Below are 24,765 nucleotides of genomic sequence, written 5' to 3'. Positions count from 1 at the left end.
GGAGCCGGCGCTGCCGGGCTGGGCGGCTCCCGTTCCCACCGGGGCTGCGGACAGAGGGGCGGCGGGTCCCCTGCGCGGGGCGGGCGGCGCCGAGGGTGCCCTCCCTCCCCCGCCGCGGCGGTGCGCTCGACGGGGGCGGCGGGGCGGGGAGCGCGGCGGCGGGGGGGCGGGCGCGGCGGCGGCGCTAGGGCCGCGCGTGGCGCGGGCCCGGAGGTGGGGTAGCCGCCGCCGCCCCGCGCGCCGGCAGTCGCGAGGAGCTCGCTCCGAAGTGAGGAGGCGCCGCCGCCGCCGCCCGAAGTTTGGCCGCGCGGCCGGAGACCCGCGCGCCGCAGCCCCGCGCCCAGCGCCTCATGCAGCGGCCGCTCCGCGCGGGGACGCCCCCGCCCTGAGAGGCGGCGACGCGCGGGGAGCCCCGGCGGGCAGTACCTGCGCGGCGTCCGCGGCGATGGTCTGCGCGCCCGCGCACCGCCGAGCGCCGGAGGAGAGCGGCAGCCCGCCCGCCCAGCCGCTCGCCCGACCCGCCGCTCACCGCCCGCCGCCCGGGCACCGCCAAACTTCGACGCCGACAAGTGCCTAGGGCCGGCCGCCTGCGCCCCGCCGGCAACTTTCCCGGGGAGAAGCGCACCCCGCCCGCCCCGCGGCCCCTCATGCCGCCGCCGAGGGAGCCCCAGCACGTCCCGGCGCCGCGGCAGCTCCGCGCCGCCCCGCGGTGAGGCGAGGGCGAGTTCGAGGGGTGAGTACCGCCCGCAACCCCTCGCACGCCGGGGCGGGATGGGACGCGGGGCTGCGCGGCCCGGCTCAATGCTGTGCCGCTGTGTGCGCGGCGTCCCCCACCGTGTCCCCCGACCTCCCACGGGAGGCCCGGGCCGCGGACCGAGAGCGGATCGGCGCGGGCCGCGCGCCCCCTGCCGCCCGCGCGGAGCGAAACGCGGCGGGGGCCGGGACCGGGGCGGGGCGGTACCTGCGCGGCGCTGATACCTGCGCGGCGCTGCCTCCTCCGCGGAGCTGGGGTCGGGTCCCCCGGGCCTCGCGCCGGGCTTTGAAGGGGCGCGGCCGCGGCGCGCGGGCGGTGGGAGAGTCCCGAGGGAGGGGCCCGGGCCGCGCGCCGGCACCCGCCCCTCCGCGCGCATTTTCTCGCCCTACGGGGGCGAGGAAGAACGAAACTCCCGTTTAAGCGAGGGCGATGGTGCCGGGAGCAGCCGCGCTGGCCGGGGAGCTGCGGACAGGTCACTGGTGCTGAACCTGGAAACAGTTCCCTCCCTGGCATCGGAAACTGCAGGCGGCTTTTCTAACCGCTCACGCACAAAAAGCCTCTAAAAAACCCCACATGGCGCTGAGCGGTGCAGATCAGCTAAACCCGATAAAACAGATGCTTTTGTACTCTCAAAGTTCGTGCATGTGCATTTTCCGCCTCTGCTGAATATACTTTTATTGTTCTGCAATCAACTTCTCAATATTCCGGATCGGATGTGCTAGGAGCCAGCCTGACTTCTGTGGAGATGTTAGCAGAGACAGTGAGTGAAACAAACAGCGGAGATGCTTTTAAAGAGGGAATAAATCACTGTCACCCCTAAGGACAATGCGGTTAAGGATGAGAAGCTGTGGCCTGGGCAGCCAGTTGAAGGGAAAAAAAACCACAGCAGAACTTTCCCTGGCTTGTTTTATTGTGTGCATGTGGGGGTTGTTTCATTTCAGGGTTTTTTGGAAACAAATATTTATTTCTGGCATATTTTTGGAGTGTTAAAGGATGTTTACCAGAGCAATTCCAGCAGTTAGTGGGGATATTCTCATGGAGTCATGGACTTTCCTCTCCACCCTCAGCCCTGTGACACTGATAAGAAGTGGCATGAACTTTCTAGTTCCGTATGTAAAATCTGGCAATAGCACAGAACAAATTTAGGGTCCAGTAGGCTTTCGCTCATTCGTTTTTTAGGCTAAGAATTGCAGTTTGAAAGACATCACCCACATCACAAACTTGAAAGCTTGGTAGCCCTGTACCCGGGGTACACTGCTTGAGGAGCGTGTATTACCTTATTAAGGGTGAAAAATAATGATTAAAAAAACCTGCAACGGCTCCAAATGCTAACTCTGGGGAAAAAACTGGCAGAACAGATTCATACTAGGTACAGAGATATTTGAGGCAAGAAGCCACAATTATAAAGATTCTGGAGGAAGAACTTAAAACAGGTAAGTATGAAGGCTCTAAAATTTAAATAGCTGAAGTGCTTTTACTCTATATGCTGACAGCTGATGGTACGTGTCAGATAATGGCAGTAGGTGTCACTCAGCAAAGAATTATGTAGGAAAACCAGAAATATTTTAAGTATAGTGCTGAATCCCAGTTGTTTTCTAGCAGAATGCTGTATTTTATTTTCTTCAGCCAATAGGCATTGACATTTTAAATTCCTCCTGAGGCAGAGAAATCTTTTTCTGCTAAATAGTTAAATAAGCCAGATAAAAATAGAACCTAAACTTTGGAGTAGCCTTTGAATCCAAAGGCACCACAGCAATTGTTTGGAATGTACTGTTTTTCATGCAAGTATGATTGAAGGTGTGTATAAAATCATTAAGTACAGGGTCCGTTCCTCTTTGCGTAGCTGAATAATTTTGCATTTATAAAAGAGGCTAGTATGGGTTTATTTTAAATATTGGAACTTTACATGTGCCAGATTCTCAAGTTTTCTAGGTGTAGCAAGGTATAAACCACTTGTTTTTTATGAAATATTTTAACTCGCAGGTACTTTTATACATTGTAAACTGCCTTTAAATAATTAATAACTGGAGTGGACACAAAGGATCTTTTTATCTGACCTGGATTAGATACATTCATCTGGTGAAGCTGTTAGGGATAAAAATTTTTTTTTCCTTTGGAAAAAAACAAAAACAAAACAAAACAAAAAAAAAAAAAAAAGAAAAAAACAAAAACCAAACTGTTCTGGAGGTGCCACTGCTGGGAGGTTACAGCCAGCACCCCTTGCTGTACTTTATAATTTTAGCTGGTTCTCCTCAGGCTACCATCCATTATAATTACTGGGGGTTTGGCTCTCATTCTTACTTGTGCACAGTGGCCGTTTACACTTTATCAAATGCACATTCTGTGTGAGAGGCAATCCCTTGCTATTTTATTACCTCCTTTACCTGCTGTTTGCCAAAAAGGGAGGCAGGGGCCCACAGTGGGCTCCCAGCAGGCACAGTGACTTCCCAGCAGGGAGCTTGCACAGTGTGTCACAGAATCACAGAATGTTAGGGATTGGAAGGGACTTTGAAAGATCATCCAGTCCAATCCCCCTGCCAGAGCAGGAACACCTAGATGAGGTTACACAGGAAGGCGTCCAGGCAGGTTTTGAATGTCTCCAGAGTAGGGGACTCCACAACCTCCCTGGGCAGCCTGTTCCAGTGTTCTGTTACACTTACTGAGAAGAAGTTTGTTCTCAAATTTAAGTGGAACCTCTTGTGTTCCAATTTGAACCAGATCAACACTGTTTGTGCTGAGGGAGTGATTTGGGGAATGGAGTGGATTTTCACAGTGACAGAAGGAAAAAGAGTAGAAGTGTTTTCTAACAACCCCTGACAAGACCTAAAGTTCTTTACTAGCACCCATTCTGGCAAGATGCATTTTAGATGGTTTGTGAAGGGGGTAACTGCTCAAGCTGCAGTGTGAGGTGTGACTTACCCACCTGGAAGGGGATGCATGTGCTCAGAGCTGCCTTCACAGCTGATTTTAGTCTAGGGGATCAGCTGTGTGCCATTCTTCTCAAACAGCTATAACATAGTCACTGTGGCCTGAGCGTCCAGCACTTTGCAGATAGAGCAGGGCTCTGGGGGATGGCAGAGATGGCAGAAATGGCCTTTGACACTGATACCTCCCATGTGTCTCTCAGCATTTTCCATATATCAGAGGCTATAGCACATGGGAATGTTCAAGGCTCGAAATCTCCTGCAGTGCATACCACTATTGCACCACAATGGAGATCTCCAGGAGCACCATGCTCCAGAGGCTTTGCATACTTTACCTAATGTCCTCCCAGCAGTTCCCCATTCCCTCACCCTCAGTCAGTAAGGATGGTGCTGCTCCCCCTCTTTGCCAGCCTCATGGCCCCCCAACACCTGGGATATGTGACTAGCAGAGCACAGTGGGTTTCAGGGGATTGAGGCACCAGACATTATTAATTCCTGATTTGTTTAATTGTTTTTTTGTAAGGTCAAAGGCACAGGCTTTACGGGGGACAAAAAAACATTGCTTTGTGTTGCCTACAGCTAGAAGCTTTGTGCTATGCAACTGGTACAGCTGTAAATTGAGAAATGTTATTATAAATATTTTTGGTTGTGGGGGTTTTGTTTGTTTTTACAGAATAATTAAAATAGATGTGTCCTTAGCAATAGACCACTGAAATGTAGAATGCATAGCATAAGTGACTCTGCAGGAACAAGTATAAGCAAGACAAATTGTGTAGCTCCATCAGAAAAACCCCAGCAGTGCTCAGCACATGATCCTTAATGTGCTTTGGTCAATATATTTATCTGTATCAATGGAAGCTCATTAAAAGAAGATATTGCAGACTAACTGAGCCATGCCGTATTAATTCTTGCCAAAGCTTGACATTTTTAATACATTAATAATATGTCTGTAATGTAATGGAAAACTATTAATCAGAACCAGTTATATGCCAGAAATTTAAGCAGTAATTGGTTGCTTCTTGTCAGGAATGTCTGTCGTACACTGCTACAGCTGCTTAATGCTCAGATGTCTTGCGCTTCTCTGCACTTTTTCCTTGTCAGTGCACTAAATTCGATCGATGTTTTAGTCTATAATTCTGTGTAACGACCATCATTATGACTCTAGCTTACTTTAATGAGAATTCGTTATATGGCAAGTATTTTAGCACACTGTGCTAAGGTAGGGGCTTGCTTCCCATTGTTTTAGTCTATTCCAGTCCTGTTTATTAGTGGATCCAAGTCTCAGCAGTTATAAAAGGTTCTGGGCAACTGAAGAGCTATCAAGGAAAATAATAAAGAAAACAAATCTACTTTTGCCTGAATATACAGGCTTTTAGTCTAAAGATAATTAAACAGTAACTTCTTATTTCTACACAGAAACATGATATTCCCCTTCTATTAATTCCAGCTATGACCAAGCCTTATCCCATACAGAGTATGTTTTGATTTGTCACAAATTTAAAATAATTTGGCTCCTTTTTTAGCAGAATAGTTGTTGCCCTTTAGTATTTCTAAGCTATGGAGTTTTGGGGGTGGTTTTTTTCAGCTGCAAAATAGTGAAAGCATTGGAAAGGACTAGAGGAAAAGTGCATAAGGTGTCTTTAGAATGACACAGAAAGTGTTCTCTGAATTACTAAATTTCAATATAATAAGTAAACATTCCCACTGAAAATTAAAAAAAAGGATGTAAGGTCACTGACCAAAACAGTAATACTACAAAGTGTGCTTCTTAAAAAGATTTAATTTTAATTTGATCTTAGATATTCCTGCTTTTGTGTCAAATTCAGATTTGAAGCTTAAATATATTTGACTCTAATCGAGAATTGTTATTGCTGAAAATTCAGATGTTCTCTGCATATTCTGATAAAGTATATGAGAGTTGTATGGTAACACTTGATAAAATGAATATAATAGAAAATTGCATTTACGTCCATACAGCAATTATTGTAAATTACTTTGCTATGGAAACACAATTCAACCATCTGTTGGCATTTCACAGTGTCTGTAGTTTAGCTCAATTTAAGATGAAGCATTATTTAAATACAGGGAGGCCATTTGTGAATAGCTTTGAAGTTTTAAAAATGTGTATTACCAAAGTAACATGCTGAGGAGCTCATGAGGTCATATACCCGTCCTGTGGCTTGAGGGTATAGAAGGGGGCTTATGACACTGGGTGTAATTTAAAACTGGGAACAAACAAAGCAGACTGCAGAAAGTAGTGACTTACAGTTGTTTCTTAATTTCTGTCTGACGGGTTTTCTGGGATTTTATCATCCAGACGAGTGCAGAGGTGCTGCAGCGGCTGGCTGAAATCCTTCTCCTGCAGAGAGCCCTGTGTCCCAGCTTCCCGTCCTCGGCTGGCATGGGTTGACGCCCGGCACAGGCTGGGAGAAAAGAGTTGAAGTACTTAGCCCTGGTTTTCCTTCTCCACGCTCAGGGTACTTCCTCCCTCTTTGCAGTTTTCCTTGTACATAATTTGTATTTTTACCTGTGTTTTTTAGCAAACATATATATTTTAAGTCATTTTAATAACATCCTAGGATTTTGTACCTTCAATAACATGATTGAGGTAGTACAAACTGAGGGAATTTCTAGTTGCTTTCTGATGAGAGAAAAGTGGATATACCAGCTATGAAATAAACACTGAGTACACAGGTACCCCTCACCCACAAACCTAGAAAAATAAGACTGCCGTAACAGAGGGGGAAAGCATCCTTATAGTAACCTACAAATGAACCATTATCTTTATCAGTAGTTTACCATCAGTGTGATAAGTAAATCACAGTTCGAAGAAAAAAAAAAAAAAAGCAGCAAAATTCTTCCAATACTAATGAAAAATTTCAAGGAAACAGAAGTGTGCATCCAATATCTCTGTTACAAAAAAGAAAAATTAAAAATTAAAAAAAAAAAACAACCCACACCAAACAAAAAAACCCCCACCAAACACAAACAACCAACCAAAACCCAAACACAACCAAGAAATGCATAAGATAAGGCTTTTGGAGCTTGCTGAGGTCATCTTATCAGAGGACTATCAGCACCTGGTAGCACTGCTACCCATCTCTGTGTCACTTTAATATTATAAAACAGCCTTCCTGCAGCTGCCCCGCAGAGCTGGGCTGCCTGCTCTCCTGTCTGCCTCTGTGATCAACGGTTTTGCTCGGTAGCTCACTCTCTGGTTTTGCTAGGGTGAAAATACAGTTTTGGAAACATAAACCTGTAACTCACCTGGAACGTTATAAATCTGTCTTTGTTAGAGAAGAGTTAGATCCTTCATGTCAAAATACTTTTCACTGTGAATGATTTTGGTAGTTTGTTCATTCTAGCACAGCACCCACGGTAAAGGTTAGCCATGTTATACCAGTTTGCTTTATATTGCATCAAACCTCCAAAATGTCAACATATCTCATATTTTGTAATGCATTGATTCTTGGACAATAACTCTAACTCTTATTGTTTCTAAAAGGGTGCTGGTGCCAGAAGAAGAGAATGATTGATGAGAAACAGACACCAGCCCATAGACACTCATCCTTTTGCTTCGAATACTGATTTATCAGTGCGTCTGGGTATCCCCTGCAAGCCCTGAACACGGAGGATCACTCAGGGTTATCGACAGCATAGCTGAAGACCTGCAATTTCGCAAATTATCTGCTATTGGACATCTTTTACAAGAAGCCCTGACCAGATAAGTTATGAGACAAAGGACAAGCACTGCATTGCTGTGAAAAGCTGTCATTGGGGTCTGTGTGACTTCTACCAAAGTCTTCAATTAGTGAAATGAACACTCTATCCTAATGCTTCACATTTGACTTGGAACCTGTTTTATAAAATATATACATATATATGTATGTATATGTATAATCTATAGACTGCACATATACCAGTACTGAGCCTCCTTACGAAGGTGACGTACAAGGATTTAGAAATGTATTTGTCAAGATTCCTGTCACTTCACACCCTCTGGGTTACCGTATCCTCCGTGATGCAACACTACCCTTCTGTGTGGGGACACTATGACGTATGTAAGACACAGATTTACACAGAAGAAGGAAAAGTATGGGATTACATGGCCTGCCAACCAGAAGCCAGAGACATGATCAAATATGTAAAAGTGACTCTGGATCCCCCAGACATAACTTGTGGAGATCCTCCTGAGACTTTCTGTGCAATGGTAAGGCAAGCTTTTCATTTTACGTAATTAGCGAGTATATATTTGTGATAGATGGCTTCAAAATGGAAGCTCTAGTGTGCACATGTAATTATACAAGAAAATCTGCATCATATTCCAAATGTGAAAGGTTCTGCTGAACAAAATGCTGAGCAGCACATTAAGCTGGGCAATGAGATGTTCTACTTATGGGGACCTAACATGACTTTGTCTGAATTCAATGTCTTTCTAGGTCAACTTTTAATGACTTGAAAGAAAGCAGCATAAAACTCCTAGTGCATTAACCCATAGCTGGGGTGTGTTTGCCTGGGTCACAAAAGACTTGAGTGAATTATTTCAAATACGATCACCTGAAAGCATCATAGAGTGGTATAATGCAGCATCATTTCCAAACATGAGACTGTTGTTAGAAACTCAGACTCCAGAAGCTTAAAAAGTGGTGGTGGGAGCTGGGCTGGTGGAGTTTTTCCAGCAAGCCCACACAGCTGCAGGAGGTGTTGCTAGAGCTTTGCTATGGCACAGTAGGTCCATACCTACGTGTATGGACAGTGGAGGAAGACACACCTCCAGGTGGGGGCCACCTCTACCACCTACTGACAGCTTTCTTCTTTAACTGAAACTGTAGACATTCCAACCAACTAAAAGAGACCAAAGTCAAGTCCCTTAATTCAGATGCTTCTAAAATTTGAGACTGGTTTTGGAAATTTTGAGCTTGATAAATAACTGTACAGGTATGAAAAAATGAGCAGGCGCTACATATATTAACCTTTTACAGCTGTGCTTCTCCGAAGCGTTTCCTAGATTGTCCTGTAAGGGGTCATTCAAGTTAAAGGAAATCTTCAGCTTGTAGGTAACCTATTTCTCCTTCAGACATGGAGAATTAATTTTCTTTGCCACTGAATATTTCTTAAATATTGAGTTAAAAATACAGTATTCCTTGACTAAAAAAATATTAGTTTGAGGTGCAAAACATATGCACTTAAATCTATTAATAAAGCACAGGGAACATACATCACTACCTGCATAATTTAGATTTCAAAACATAATGAGTTTTAGTAAGTGATGTTATAGTAACTGAAAAAAAGTCTACAATATATTTATTTGCCTGTGTACAAGTCATCATTGCTTTGTGACAACATCCCCACAGGAAGGAAATTTGCTTTCAAATGCCTTATGGTATCATTTTCAACCACTACTGTTCTGTAAGGAGTTCAGGTCCAACCACATATACATTTAGGGCATTATGTGCACACATGAAGCTGCTTCCCACATACATTATGGCAATAGCCACGTGATAAATTGCAGAGCTATGTAAATAAATTATATTCACTGTGAACCTTTGACTACACCATGTGCGCTCTGCCCACTAATCCATCTCTGCTGATGTGGCTTTAACACTTTAAACTTCCAAGCAGCTTCAAGCAGCCACTGTTTAGAAACAAATAAAAACAATGTGCCCTGTATAATATGGTCCTTTTCTTTATCCTGAAATGTATTTTCTCCCTCACAATAAGAATAGCTGTGATTTAGCCCTCAATCAGTGACATTTAGTAACTCATCTTGTAGTGAATAAGAAAAGTTGTTCTTTTAACACAAAATAAACTGACCAGCAAAAGTTGTTTCTTCCTTTTAATGCAGATAAACATTGCAGCAGTTCCTAAGTAATTAAGTTTCTGAATGCCTTGGTTATCAGTCTACTCTCTAGTTAGAATAATTATTTTAAACAAAAAACCAAAACAAAACAAAAACAAACAAACAAACAAAAAACCCATACACGCACAAAAACCAAAACAAAACAGCAATAAAAATACAAATTAAAAAAAAAAAATCACCAAAAAGCAAGAAACAAAACAACCAAAAGACATTTTGATTAAATCTAAGTATTAAAAATGGTGCCAGATCTCTCCCTGAAAACATTTCACCTACCAAGGTGTTTGATGGAGGATGAAAGTTTGCTTGGGAATGAACTGAGGTTACAACTATAGTTCACTTGCTGTTAAAGCCCTTGAGATGCAAAAGGCCATCAGAATCCTGACGTGAGAAGTAGGGAAAGAGGAAAAACTGGGGAGAGAGCGTGCACACGGTGAGGGTGTGTATTTAGTGCTGTGAGTGTAGAGTGACCGACTTCTACGTGATAAGCTGCTGTATTTTCATTCAGTGTGGATTTATATTGTACATATAACACTATATTCAGATATGCATGGTAACGGCTTGACTTACTTGAAACATTAGGAAAACGACAGAAATATTTGATGTCCCTAAGGTATCACACAGCAATAGAGCACTCTCATCCCTAAAAATGCTTTATGTCTGTGTACTGTAGCTACATGTAGAAACTACGCATTTTCTTCAAAATGAGGTTTTACATATTTATACAGGTAAACCTTTGGCATTTCCCAATTAGATCTTATTTTTGTGCTCATTTTTAATTTTAGAAAACCATTTAAGATAGCACTGGCATACTTGGACAAGATGCGCGGTGGGGAAGAATGCATTTCTGTTAGGCTTGGCCTTTCACTAAAAAATCCCAAATTTGAAATGACGGAGATCCAATGGTTACTTTTCAGCATGGTGAAGTGCCAAACAGACTTATACAAATGTTTAGTTTTATTGTTGTAAATGTTGAATATTTCCATGGTAAACCTGTGTACTGGTGTTTTGTTATTGAAATCAGGTTAATGCTGCCTTGGAGGACATGAGGATCCTTTCAGATATCCTAACAATAAGCAAGGGTGCCGAACAGCCAGGACTGCTTCTACAGGAAGAGGTGGAGGTTGAAGCAGCCTCCTGTTTTGTTTCCATATCAGTTTTCTGATCAAATTTAGTAACTTTCTGTTCACCACAGATTTAGGTACTAGCTTTTGAGTCTCTGTCAGCTATCAGTTGTAGTTTAGATTATATCTCTGAAACACAACCAGACTGAGATGTTCACCGAAGTCCTGCTGGGAGATTACAATAAAATCTAAGGCATTTTGTGAGAGGGACACGATAATAATCTGCAATAATGCACAATGCAGTTGTGTGTTGCAATGCGTGCAAGCATACAATACAGAGGAGATGGGAAGTTAATGGTAAAATTTGCCTCCTACTTATTTCTGCATATTCCCCAGGGACTTAAGTGTTGCTACAAGTCCGTTACGAATTTTTACTCTGTGAGCTTGTTTAGTTAACAGACCAAATAACAAGGTTTTGCACATGCAGATCTGTTGCAAAGTGCGATACTCCTCTGTTCAAGTAGCTAAACCCAGAATGTGGCAGCTCACCACCTGTAAGTACCTTTGGATTGTCCCTCCATCACAGTGTCTGTAGGTACTACAGGGAACATGCATCAGGAAAACTATCCCACAATTGCTTATATGCAATCTATTCTGAGAATAACATTATAGTTTCTGGTGACATTCAGTATTGACCACTCATGATATTATTCTGAAACCTCAAACCCCTGGAGTTCTGTGATTATGTGAGATTCTCAGCTTCCATTTAAAACGTCGTCTTTATTTTCTTAGTCCTTCTGGTTGCAGAGAAAAGTTTGAAAATGAAACAGAGAGGCTCAAAAAGCAGAAGCCAAATAAATAGCTTTCTAAATTGTTATTTGTTTAAAATCTCAAAATTTTTAAAGTTGCTCAGGATTTTTAGGGCTTGGGAAAGGATTTTGCTCAAGAGGAGAGATACGTGAAAGAAACATATAAACAAACCAATGGCTTAGAGTGGTGAACGCTCATGGTTTTTGGCCATAGAGCTGCTTGTGTCTGTCGGGAGGATGTGACAGCATTCTTCCCCAACAGGCAGCATGTGGTGGTAGCAAATTCGACGAATCCAGACGCCGGCATAAGCTCTTTGATCGAACGGGCGGGCCGGGCGAGAGTAAGGAGTCTAATTCAATGTGAATTTACCATCCGTACTCTTTAATGAACTCTTAAACAACACTGAATATCAATGTCCCCGAGACCACGTTTTTCCAAGCCTTATATACTCTATACCAAAAGGCCATGCGGCAAGCGCAGGCTACAATTGGTTACACTCACAGTCACTCATCCCCCCCCACTATGGTGATTGGCTGCAGGGCACTGTTCACAGACTGTTCATGCGCAGCGGCAACGCCCCTCCTGCAGCCTGGGTTGAGGGCAGAGCAGCTCCTGTTTACTTTCCTTTTGTCTCTGGTGTCTCAGGGAAATCCTTCCGTGTAGCACAGCCGCATCAAGCCCTGGCTTGTTCACAGCACACAGCCAGAGACTCTCCACAATTCCTCCTTTTTTTTTTCTTTTTGGACAAGCCAGGATTGATTAGCTGTGTGTTCTAATCCTTCTTTGATATGTGATAAAAAACAACTTATACATAACATATAAATAACAATAACAATCAACATAAACAGTGCACTTTGCAATAAACCTGAGGTATTCCATTGCCATTTAAATATCGCAATGGATTGATTAAACAAATTCCAAGAACTTTGGTTTAAAGATACTCAACTTATAACAAACGATGTGCTGGGTGTTGATAAACTTACTCAAGAGGTAGTGGTGTTTAAAGCTCTACTTATATAACTATAGTACGCATACATGTCACAGCTAAATCAATGCAAAGGTTACACCTCACTCTGTGACCTCCGAGGGTTCTGCTGCAGGGAGTTGACTTGGTTGAGTTTGTTTCAACTCCGGCTTTACTGCTCGGCTTGGAACCCACAATGGACCTTGATCTGTGGAGAGACACATATACCCTCTACCATTAAAAATAACAGGTACTGGTCCCTTCCACAATCCAGTGGTGGGATCACGATATCTCACCATGAATTCCGGTAAAGTGTTTTTCCTTCCTAGTCTGATCTGATAATGATGAATGATCACAGGAGGCTCCTCATGATCTCCAGTTAGACATAAATAATTCAAGGTAAACAACACATTTGCTAAACGCTGTTGACAATCTAACTCTTCCTGCTTCTGTTTGCTCAAATACCCTTTAATCATTTGATGTGCTCTCTCGATGATTCCTTGGCCTGTTGGGGAATGAGGTATACCTGTAACGTGTTTCACTCCCCATTTCATTAGAAAAGTTCTAACTTTCTGGCTAACATAGGCAGGGCCATTGTCTGTCTTAATCTTTTCTGGGACACCCATTACAGCAAAACAAGCTGTAAGATGTTTACATACATGTAGTGCTTTTTCTCCTGGTAAAGCAGTAGCCCATATCATTTTTGAAAAAGTATCGATTGTGACATGCACATATTTAAGTCTTCCGAATTCTGGCACATGTGTCACATCCATTTGCCATACTTCTAAGGCTTTTAAACCTCGAGGATTGACACCGATTCCTATACCTAACATCTGGCTTCCACACTGAGGACATGCCTGTACAATACTTCTTGCTTCATTTAAAGTTAAATCGAATTGTCTTTGGAGACCTCTGGCATTCTGATGAAAGCTCTCATGACTTTGTCTCGCTTGTTGGAATTTATCTGTTGGAGGCATGTGCTGTACTGAACTTACTAAACTATCTGCAATTTGATTTCCTTCACCTAGACCAAGATTCCATTGATGACTGCGGATGTGAATCACACAACAGGGTTCTTTTCTTTGATTTAAAATAGCTCTCAATTGTACAAACAATTTTCCTAATCGAGGATTATTCGATTGTCTTAACAGGGCATTTTCCATTCTGGGTATTACACCTGCTACATACAAAGAATCTGTGACAACATTTAAAGCAAATTTCAGCCAATTATTTAAGGCCCATATTACTGCCGTGAGCTCTAAAGTCTGCAATGAATCCTCTTTTGAACCTTCAATTAAATGCTGTATCCATTGACTATTCTCTTGCCAGACACATGCTGCCTGGTGTCTTCGTTTTCCTGCATCTGTATATACTGTAAGGCCTTCAACAGGTTTTGTTTTTACTTTGCTTCTCTCTAACCACTGATTTGTTCTAAGGAATTGCCATAGTTTACCTTTTGGTTGTCGTGAATGTACCTTGCCTATAAATCCTAATAATGCATTCTGTATAGGCATCGAATGTCTCAGCCACCATTCTAAATCGGCTCCATTTATCGGAATACTGATGTCATCTGGTTCCTGACCGCTAATTTCTAATATTCGAGATCTTCCTTTTCGAATCAATTCTCCAATTGCTTCTGGTCTCGTTTGAATACTGAATTTTGGTTGGACACTGAGAAAAATCCACTCTAATAATCGCAAATCATTTTCTGGTTTTGATCTGACAGTGGCACAAAAGGAAGAATCTGTAGCAACATCTATGGGGAATTCCCCGTTTTTGTTTTGCCACTGGCAGATGATTGCACACGGATGTTCTAGATTGCTAATAAGGAGGGAAATTGGTCGATCAGAAAGTCTTCGGCTAGACCAATTTGTCTGTACTTTTTGTATAATATCAGAAAGACATTTGAGATGCACGGACTCTAAGCTTATTTTCTTAGCTGGATCACCTCCTTTTAGAAGTGAAGTAAGAGGTGCTATATCATTGTTAGTAATGCCTACGCAATTTCTAATCCATTGTATGTCCCCTAACAATTTTTGGACATCATTTAAAGTTTGTAAATCAGTATGTAATTCAATTTTTTGTGGACGAATCTGTGCATCACAAATGGACCAACCAAGGTATTTCCAAGGAGCAGACTTTTGAACTTTCTCTGGAGCTATAACCAACCCCTTTTCTTTGAGTTTGATCGTAATTTGGACTATGGAACTTTCTGTGAACTCAGCTTGTTGACAGAACAGAATATCATCCATATAATGATAAATAATTGTTTGTTTCCATGATGCACGAATAGGTTGAAGTGTCCATGCAACATACATTTGGCACAGTGTAGGAGAATTTTTCATACCTTGCGGTAGCACTACCCATTCATACCTTTTAGCTGGTTCCGCTTTGTTTACTGAAGGCAGTGTAAATGCAAAACGCTGTGTATCTTGTTCATGTAAAGGAATGGTAAAGAAACAATCCCTTAAATCTATAATTAGAATATGCCAATTTTCTGGTAACATTACAGGTGATGGTAATCCAGGCTGTAAAGCACCCATGGCTTGCATTTGATCATTTACCTTTCGCAAGTCATGTAATAATCGCCACTTTCCACTCTTTTTTGGTATTACAAAAATTGGGGTATTCCATGGACTAGTAGAAGGCTTGATATGGCCTGCAATTAATTGCTCTTCTACTAATTCACGTGCCTTTTGCAGTCGCTCTTCTGTTAATGGCCACTGGTCAACCCAAACTGGGCTATCTGTTAGCCAGGTCAATGGAGGGTTGGGCAACTGCTTTCCAGTGACCACTAAGGAAAAGGTGAAGTAGTTAACACGGCACCAAGTTGCCCCAAGACGTCACGGCCAATAAGCGCCTCAAGGCTGCTTGGCAATTCCATTACACACACCCTAAGGGTAACACATTGACCTTCAGGGAAACTAATCGAAATGGGATCAACACTTATATTTGGAGTAGTTTGACCCCCTACTCCAGCTACAGTGGAAGAGATTGATTTTTGAAGTTTCCAATTTCGTGGCCATTTGAATTGACTAATGATGGAGACATCAGCTCCAGTATCAAGCATTGCATTTACCTCTACAACAACAGTAGAATCAGATTGAAATAGTTGCACACGTAACATGGGACGCTGAGTCATTGATGAGGTGAAGCAAACTGCAGGACCTGTCGATCCAAATCCTTTATCACGCCTTTCTGTTGAGGATGCTGGAGGAACTCCTGGAAGCATTGGTAGGCAGTTTTCCAGTGCTACTACCTGAGCTATTCTACTCCCAGAAGGAATAAAAATTGGCGGATGCAGAGTGTAGGCCAGGATTTGAACAGTTCCTGTGAAATCTGCATCAATTATACCTGTTATTACTATAAGACCTTTGATACTAGCAGAAGAACGGCCAATCAATAGGCCTCCAATGAGACTATCTTGTCTAAATAAAGGTCCTTTAGCATTCGTTGGTATTCTATGAATTGCAGTATTGGTCAATGTTATATCTACTGCTGTCTCCACATCAACTCCGAGGCTTCCTGCGGTGCTTGGCTTGTTGAGGTGAAAGAAGCCTGGTTCACAGTTGGTCGCTGATTGGGATACAGGTTCGGAGATGTTCTTTGTGTCCGGTAGCTGCTGAACGTATAACATAGTTCATGATTGTTTTGCTTGCTGCAAAATTTTCCAATCATGTGGTTCCCATACCGCTGTCTGAGTGTTCATATTTTGAATTACCGGTAGGGCTAATTTTGCTGGAGACCAATCACCTTCTAGGATGGCATCTTTGATGACCCCTGACCATCTGCTACGTCGGGGCTGCGGCTGGTCAGTAGAGTCTATAGGCACCTTTGATTGCATTGTTTGTGAAGGGCAAGCTGGTTTTTGAAACTCAATTTGTTCCTTATTTTTCTCTACATTTGACACTCTTAAGTTAAGTTGTTCAAGCTTGTTGGTAATGACTTGCAGTAACTGCTCTACTGCTTGGGGTGAGCCCAATGATGTAGGAGGAGGCTCACAAAAAACTTCCGCGGGTGCTTGCGGAGGCAAAGTTTGAGGCGGCCCCGGCCCCGGCGGCTGCGCCGCGGCCGGTCCGGGCCGGGCCCCCACGTTTTTCTCGGAGGGAGGTGGGGCGTCCGGCTCGGGGCAGGGCAGAGGCGGAGCGGTAGGAGGAGGGCGGCACTCAGGGCCTCCCACATCCGGACAGTCGACTAGTTGCACTTCCGCTTTCTTGACACATTGCCCCAGAGACCCGGAGGGGGAAACTTCCGGTTCTTTGTTTACGAGCCGCGCAGTTTCTAATCCGCGTTGCAGATCGGATTGTGAAAGTATTGGCTGAGCCGGGACCCCGCGACCACCCCGAACGGCAGGCAGACCCCACAGAGTAGCCCACAGGCCCCTCTTTTCTTTTGGACAAGATTTATCAGTCCAGGTTTGTTCTGGGACAAGCGCCTCCGCGGTTCTTAGGGCGGCACGTTGTTCCGATTTCAAAACTTCTAATGATTCTAATACGGTTTTCCACAATTCTCTCACAGCTTTAATTTCTTTCTCTTCTTCCCCTCTGATAGTTTTGTCCCACATAGTGTCCCCCACTGATCTCCATTCCGTTGGGGAAAACAAAAGTGGAACTTCCCCAAAGTGTCCCCACTTCTGAGCTAAAAAAATCAATGTGATTAGCTTTTCCTGTGACGATTCAATACCTCTCTTAGAGAGAATAGTCGTCAGCAGTGCCGCGGCTGTTTCAATATCCATTATCTTATCAGCGCGGTCTTAACGTAGGATGCGAGTGGCCAGCTCGACTGGTGCCCGTCTTTTGATACCGGACTAAGCACACTATCCCACACCCCGGCTTGGCTCCGTTTTTATGAACGCTGCTCACCGCAGTAATTTCGATCCGGAGCGATATGCTTTGCTAACGATCCATCCTTCTGCTACCATATGTAGATCCGAAGCGTTATGCTCTGCTAACGAACCATCCTCTGCTACCAAATGTGGTGGTAGCAAATTCGACGAATCCAGACGCCGGCATAAGCTCTTTGATCGAACGGGCGGGCCGGGCGAGAGTAAGGAGTCTAATTCAATGTGAATTTACCATCCGTACTCTTTAATGAACTCTTAAACAACACTGAATATCAATGTCCCCGAGACCACGTTTTTCCAAGCCTTATATACTCTATACCAAAAGGCCATGCGGCAAGCGCAGGCTACAATTGGTTACACTCACAGTCACTCATCCCCCCCCACTATGGTGATTGGCTGCAGGGCACTGTTCACAGACTGTTCATGCGCAGCGGCAACGCCCCTCCTGCAGCCTGGGTTGAGGGCAGAGCAGCTCCTGTTTACTTTCCTTTTGTCTCTGGTGTCTCAGGGAAATCCTTCCGTGTAGCACAGCCGCATCAAGCCCTGGCTTGTTCACAGCACACAGCCAGAGACTCTCCACAGCAGCATTCCTCCTATCTGTGGGATAACCAGCCCCCTGCAGAGGGGGTTGACTGCTTTAAAATGTACAGGGAAGCCAGAGGTGACCAATCTCTTGCTGCTTTGAGTGAGGCACGTGTGCTGGCAGGTGATGCATGTCTGCTTTCTGTGGCATTTCTTCAAGGAAATTTGGCCATTCTTTGTCAGTCACAGAGCTGGACTGGATGGTCACAGTGTTTGAGCCAGTGCGACCATTCCTGTAGGTCTGTAATTCATGAACTTGAAGCATTTGGCATTGGTAAGAGTGTGTCTGGCACCACACGCTTGTGCTTAGTTGGCCTGGGAGGAGAAGGAAGGGGAAAGAGAGAAGACAAAGAAGCTACTTCACATTTTCAGAACTGCAGGATTCACTTTGCAGAGGTACTGTAAGCAAATTTTCAAGTACCTGGGGAGTGCTAGTTCTTGTGGCCTGCAGCATTGCAGTTTACTAAACAAATCTCCTTTAAATTCCTGGGAGTAACTAACAGTTAGTGAAATCTTCTACTTCCCTCTTTGTAAGTGCTGTTACAATTTCACAAAACTCTGGTTATAAAAAGAAACAAATCTGACTTTTCATGACTATCACCATCTTTTGCCCTGCAAGAACAGCACACAGGATGCCTCTGACTTACTTGTTTCTAAGACATTTGCTGGCTGTGCCCTCATTTTGAGCATCAGGAGCCCCTGCGGTGCTGCCCATGGCTCAGGGGTCCCAGTGCCCTGAAATCCAACTTTTAGTATGGGGTTTGTGTTCAAACCTTCGCCAGGATTAGTGTGCAAATTCATCAAAAACTTAACCAGGAGACTCCTAGTGGCTATTCCTTTAATTTGTAAACTGGAGGTGAAATTTACATTACTGAGCTATGTTTGCGGCTGAAATGGCAACATAAAAATACAATTTTCTGCTTATGCTTTGATCTAGTTATAGATAACCACATCCCAGTGGTTAAAAAATGATGAAATTATTGGCAATTGTTGCTGCCTGCATCTAATTTTCTTCATAGCTCAAACAGAAGCTTGAAAAGAAGGCTACAGACAGGAGTCCTGTGCATTTGTACAATTTATAGAGCAGAAATGTTGATGACAGTAGAAATTTGAGCCCTTGAGTGCTCCTCTGTATTTCATAGCAAATCAAAACTAAATTAAGAAACAAAGATTATTAAAATGTCTTCTGTGCATGTAATTCTGGTATAATATTAGGAGGTGGACATTAAATTTTTCCCTCTGAGACATTCAGCATCATTAATATAGCATTCCTTTAATTACAAGTAGGCTCATATTCCTTAAAAAAGGGAAAATACTCCATAGTGTAGTTAGCGATACCATTATTATGTTTACTGAAATAATTAAATGAAGATATATTCTTCTAAGTAACATCTAAATCAAAATGTGAAATAGAGTTTTGGAAGCATTTCGGCATGCATAAATGCATTATTGGGTAAGACATTTTAAAACAGTGTTGAACCATTAAGAGATGTTGAATAGAAAAAAGGTTTTTTTTCTTTCCTAGGCTGAATAAGGATATAAAATCCTTCATTTTAGTTCCATCTATGCAATCTTATTAGGTAGCATGGGGTAGAACGGGAACAGGGAGTTAAGATGAGACTATTGTTACTGTCTTGTTTAATGAGGATTTTCATAGTTGTATACTTTAAAAGTATGTAAATAAAGTCTGCAACAACTTTGAGCTGTACAATACCTGTATTCATCTATTTTGAGTACTTTAATTAATACAAGTGTTGCTTTGTCATTATTGGAAAGAACATTATCCTTCAGGAGATAGAGTTTTTATTTTAGTGTTTCCTCTTAAGTTACTTGATATTTCACTTCATTTCTAGTACCGCAAGACCTATGTGGTGAGCTGCAGCCCCCCTGCCCCTTCTCCTCTCCCCCGCATATGGCAGGACACCCTCACTGCCCCACTGACATGGCTGCTCCCATCCAAGCAGCACTTTGGTCCCTCACTTCCAGCCTCGGACTAGAGCAGCTAGCAGGAGGAGAGCAAGAAGCACGCACCACAGCCTCTGCTCCTGCTATTCCCCCCAGCTCCCTCCTGTGGGGCAGCACGGAGGCGACAGCCTACCTGTGTCTGTGGTAGCAGCCTGCCCACAGACACTTCCAAGGCTTCTTGTTCGTCAGGCCCCTGGGAAAGGAGTTCTTCCTTTCATAAAACAGGAAAAAAAATGATATCCTTAGTGACAGCAGGATTTTTTTTTTTTTTTAATGTTTTGGTAAAAATCTCTTTTCTTCCAACTGGAAGCAATCTAAAAATTAAAAATTTCTCATGAAACAAAACTGAGGGTTTCCAGTAAAAGAGATTGCATTTTATTCATTATCACACATCAAGATTCCCCAGTAAATCATTAACAAAACTCTACCAGGTTGCTTTTTTTTTTTTCCTCCTCAGTTACACTTTGGGTACTGGAATGTTTTCAAACCTTAAACAAAGCAAAAGCACACCCACAAAGACTTAAGTTGTTAAAAATGTTTGGGAGTAAAATAAGGCTCCTAAACAAAATCAAGGGCTTCTACTGATTTTCAGTTGCAGAGTTTTAAGGCATATATTACTACTATGGGTAAAAGTGCATCCTTTTAACAAGATGTATATTTTTTGAATACACTTAATAGGAACTGTTTAACTACTGCTTTTAACACTGCCTTTATTCTGTTTGGTACTTGCTCTCCTATTTTGTTTATCCCCCTGAAGTTAACTGAAAATATTAGACATTTGTAGCTAACACAGTGATCAATAAATGATTATTTTGAGACCATCTAAGGAACCTGAAGATGTACAGGTCTGTAGGACCTGATGAGATGCATACACAGGTCTTGAGGGAACTGACAGATGAAGTTGCTAAGCCACATCATATTTCAAAAGTCATGGCAGTCCAGTGAAGTTCCCGCTGACTGGAAGAGGGGAAACATAACCCCCATTTTTAAAAAGCGAAAAGAGGACTCGGGAACTACAGACCAGTCAGCTTCACCTCTATGCCCAGCAAGATCATGGAACCAGTCCTTCTAAAAACTATGCTGAGGCACGTGGAAAATAAGGACATGATTGGTGACAGCCAGCATGGCTTCACTAAGGGCAAATCACGACTGACAAATTTGGTGGACTTCTACAACAGGGTTACAGTGTTGGTGGATAAGAGAAAAGCCACTGACATCATCTAGCTGGACTTGTGCAAAGCAGTTAGTACTGTCCCACGCAACATCCTTGTCTCTATATTGGAGAGGCATGGATTTGATGGATAGACCATTCAGTGGATAAGGAATTGGCTGGATGGTCACACTCAAAGAGTTGCAATCAATGGCTCGATGTCCCAGTAGAGATCAGCAATGACTGATGTTCCTCAGGGATTGGTATTGGGACCAGCACTGTTTAACATCTTCGTTGGCGACATGGACAGTGGGATTGGGTGCAACCTCAGCAAGTTTGCTGATGACGTGAAGCTGCATGGTGTAGCTGTCATGCTGGAGGGGAAAGGATGCCATCCAGGGAGACCCTGACAGGCTGGAGAGGTGGGCCTGCATGAACCTCATGAAGTTCAGTAAGGCCAAGTGCAAGGTACTGCACATGAGTTAGGGTAACCCCAAGCAGAAATACAGGCTGGGCAGAGAACAGATTGACAGCAGCCCTGAAGAGGAGGAATTGGGGCTGTTGTTGATGAAAAGCTATAAGAAAAGATGGGGACAGGGTTTTTTGTTTTGTTTTTTTTATCAGGGCCTGTTAAGACAAGAGGTAATTGTTTTAAACTGAAGATGGGGAGATTCAGGCTGGACACGAGGAAGACATTTTTTACAATGAGGGTGGTGAAACACTGGCACAGGTTGCCCAGAGAGGTGGTAGTTGCTTCATTCCAGGAAATATTCAAGGTCCCAGGCTGGACGGCACTCTGAGCAACCTGGTATAGTTGAAGATGTCCCTGCTCATGGCAGTGGGATTGAACTATATGACCTTGAAAGGTCCCTTCCAACCCAAACTATTCTATGATCTGGCAACGTGCGCTTACAGCCCAGAAAGCCAGCCACTTCCTGGTCTGCATCAAAAGAAGTGTGACCAGCAAGTCAGGAGAAAATATTCTGCCCTTCTACTCCATTCTTGTGAGGCCCAATTTGGAGTACTGCACTAAGCTCTGGAGCCTCTGACATAAGAGAGACACGGAACTGTTGGAGAAAGTCTGGAGGAGACCACAAAGATGATCAGAGGACTGGAGCACCTCTCCTGTGGAAACAGGCAGAGACAGTTGGCGTTGTTCAGCCTGGAGAAGAGAAGTTGCCAGGGAGACCTTATAGCAGCCTGCCAGTAGCTAAAGGAGGTCTACAAGCAAGTGGGAGAGGGACTTTTTACAAGAACATGTCGTGATGTGACAAGGTGTAACAACTTTACAGTGAAAGAGGGTAGATTTAAATGAGATATATGAAATAAATTCTTCACCGTGAGGGTGATGTGGCATTGGGACAATGGACTGCCCAGAGAAGCTGTGGATGCCTCATACCCAGGAGTGTTCCAGGCCAGGTTGGATGGGGCTTTGAGCAACCTGGTCTAGTGGAAGGTGTCCCTGCCTCTGGCAGGGGGATTTGGAACCAGATGATCTTTGAGGTACCTTCCAACTGAAACCATTTTATCATTGTAATAACACTTGTTCTTAGAAAGCAAGGTATTATAACACATAAAATTTCAGCAATAATAGAAGTTATTTCAGGGCTTCTGTCACCTGGTAGGAGGCATACAGTGCACATGTTTGAACACAACACAGCTATGAGGACATGCCATTTACTGGTGGGTTATTCATGGCCATAGCAAGACCAAAATAATTTAGTCTTGTTTTAATTTTTTTTTTTTTTTTTTAAACTACTGGGGAGAACTTGTTTCTCAAACATTTTTCTCCTGCCAATAGAAAAATTTCAAATAGATAATTCCTGGAGGGCCAACAAAGTGGTTGCCACAGGCTGGGATGTTAACCCTGGTGGAGGCGGGGCAGCTCACAGTCCCCCCTGTGCTGCCCGCTGCTGCCATTCTGTCTTGCCTCCCACTGCATCTGCATCCTCTCATTGGGGCAATTTTGGCTTTGCAGATGAGATTCTTGCAAACATGTGAGCTGGTGTCCCCCCTGCTGCCCTCAGCACCCTAGGCCCCCCAAATTGCCTTCCCCAACCAGCTGAGGGGAATATCTGGGAGGAGCTGCCCAAGTACTCTGCAGAAACTTGAGCATTTAGTCTTATTTTGGTGTGGAAACAGCAATTTTATAAAGAAATAAATGGCTTCCATTGTAAAATGGATACTCTGACATCCACAGGGGAATCTGAATGACTTGCTGTCAGTGCAGCTGGATCAGAAATGTCCTCTCAGCAGCACCTTTAGTGCCACCTTCTGCAGTAAAACAATACTACTTTATAAATAAAATCTTTACTAGCAACGTATTGTAACTTCTTATGGTGAGGCAGAGGTGATCTCAAACCTGTAGGTCACTGCAGGCAGACTCTCCTAACAGGATTTGCTGGGTTAGAGGTACGATGCAGTAAAGCAGCAGCCTAACTGGCACTCCTCATCTGGAATAAGACAGCACATCACCCCCTATCCTCCTGGGCTCAGGACTGGTGGTAGCAGGTGACCCCACTCCTTCTCTCCTAGAAACCTTAAACTGAGATTGTATTTTTCCAGGGGGATAAATCCATCTTTCAGCAGAACGACCTTTGCTTTCTAATCTGCTGGTGTCATTCAGTCAGCCCAGAGGGGCAGTGGTGCAGGATCGCTCCCTGCATGGGGTGCAGCTGCTTTGCTTTCGCACATCTTGGTCAGGGGTGTGATGCTTTATGGTCCCAAGTGAGCTGTGCAGCATTGGGCTTTCCAAGCTGCTGTCTCATTTTGAGGACAGTATACAAGGAGTGTATATTTTTCCTCCCACTGTGATGGACAAGTCTCAGAGTGTGAATTTTGGGTTTACTCAGCAGAACTGGGCAGAGCTACTGATTTTATCCTGCTCAGGTTTGTCCAAATTATCTGGACAAACATTTTTTCCTTCATTTAGTACCTGTACATCTCTAAACCCCAGAGTTTCGTGTTTCTTTTTTTACAGGGCTTGTACTATGTAACAGCTAAGAATCACTGGAAACTAAAAGCAGGTTCCTCAGGCACTTCCATGTATTAAAATTTCCATTTGTAAGCATCTTAGTTGAAAGTAAGCCAAGTGAACTCAGCCAAGAGCTCTGCAGACCCTGTGTACATTTGGACAAATCTTCTGGTTAGTGGGCTGCCCTGGAGTCCTTCAAGAAAGCAGAAGTCAGTAAGTTGACTCCCAAATGCTTTTAACATTTAGACATGTATGTTACGTACAAACCAGCCACTCCCAAATACAGGTTAAAGTTGCCCCATGCAAACATTTAAGTCCACAGTATTCTGCCAGAACATTCAAGGAAAAAAATAAATGTACAGACTGAAATGATAATCAGGCTCTTTCATCCCTTCTGCTGTATGCTGTGGGGCAGAGGGGGAGAAATCCGGACAAGCATTAGCAGTCCCTGTTGACAAAGTATGGAAATTGCCCATCTCCTTATGCAAGGATGAAAACCTGTCATTTGCTTTTATCCACAGAGTTTAGAAGGGGCTGAATTTATGGGAGCTGCTGAATTTTAGTACAAGTACCACTGCTGCCTTTTTTTTTTTTTTTTTAAATAATACTGACACTGTTTTGCCAGAGCTGTGATTTCCAATACAGAAAAAACCCACATACTTATTTAAGAGTAGCTAAAACCAGGGAAAAAAAAAAAAGTGTTAAACCAAGTATTTCTTGACTTTTTTCAATGCCTATAAGTACTAGCTGGATCTGAAAGTCAGAAATAATCCCAGATACTATTAAGGTCACTGACTGATGAGATGTACTGGGATGCTAATCTTACTACATGAAAAGTAGGAAGTAGTTCTATACCCGATTTACGTGTAGAAATGATG

General features: G+C 43.5%; 1 protein-coding gene across 5 annotated transcripts in view; it reads left to right on the top strand.

Annotated features, from left to right (window-relative positions):
* The first annotated feature begins 235 nt into the window (after positions 1–235).
* Positions 236–24,765, top strand: part of NTNG1 (netrin G1) — a 163,345-nt gene continuing 138,815 nt past the window's right edge. Inside the window, exons 1-2 of one of the 5 annotated variants that reach the window (XM_065842786.2) lie at positions 236–733; positions 7,184–7,888. In XM_065842786.2, coding sequence (XP_065698858.1) covers positions 7,643–7,888 — 246 coding nt within the window. In that variant the 5' untranslated portion in view covers positions 236–733; positions 7,184–7,642. Of the gene's footprint in view, positions 734–1,115; positions 2,188–7,183; positions 7,889–24,765 lie in introns of those variants that run through there. The other 4 variants (XM_065842780.2, XM_065842783.2, XM_065842784.2 and 1 more) reach the window with 4 other exon arrangements.

The sequence above is a fragment of the Patagioenas fasciata genome, chromosome 6 (assembly GCF_037038585.1).
Source record: "Patagioenas fasciata isolate bPatFas1 chromosome 6, bPatFas1.hap1, whole genome shotgun sequence".
Classification (NCBI taxonomy): Eukaryota; Metazoa; Chordata; class Aves; order Columbiformes; family Columbidae; genus Patagioenas; species Patagioenas fasciata.
The sequence above is the reverse complement of the archived record's forward strand: the minus strand, read 5'-3'. Positions and strand labels throughout refer to the sequence as shown.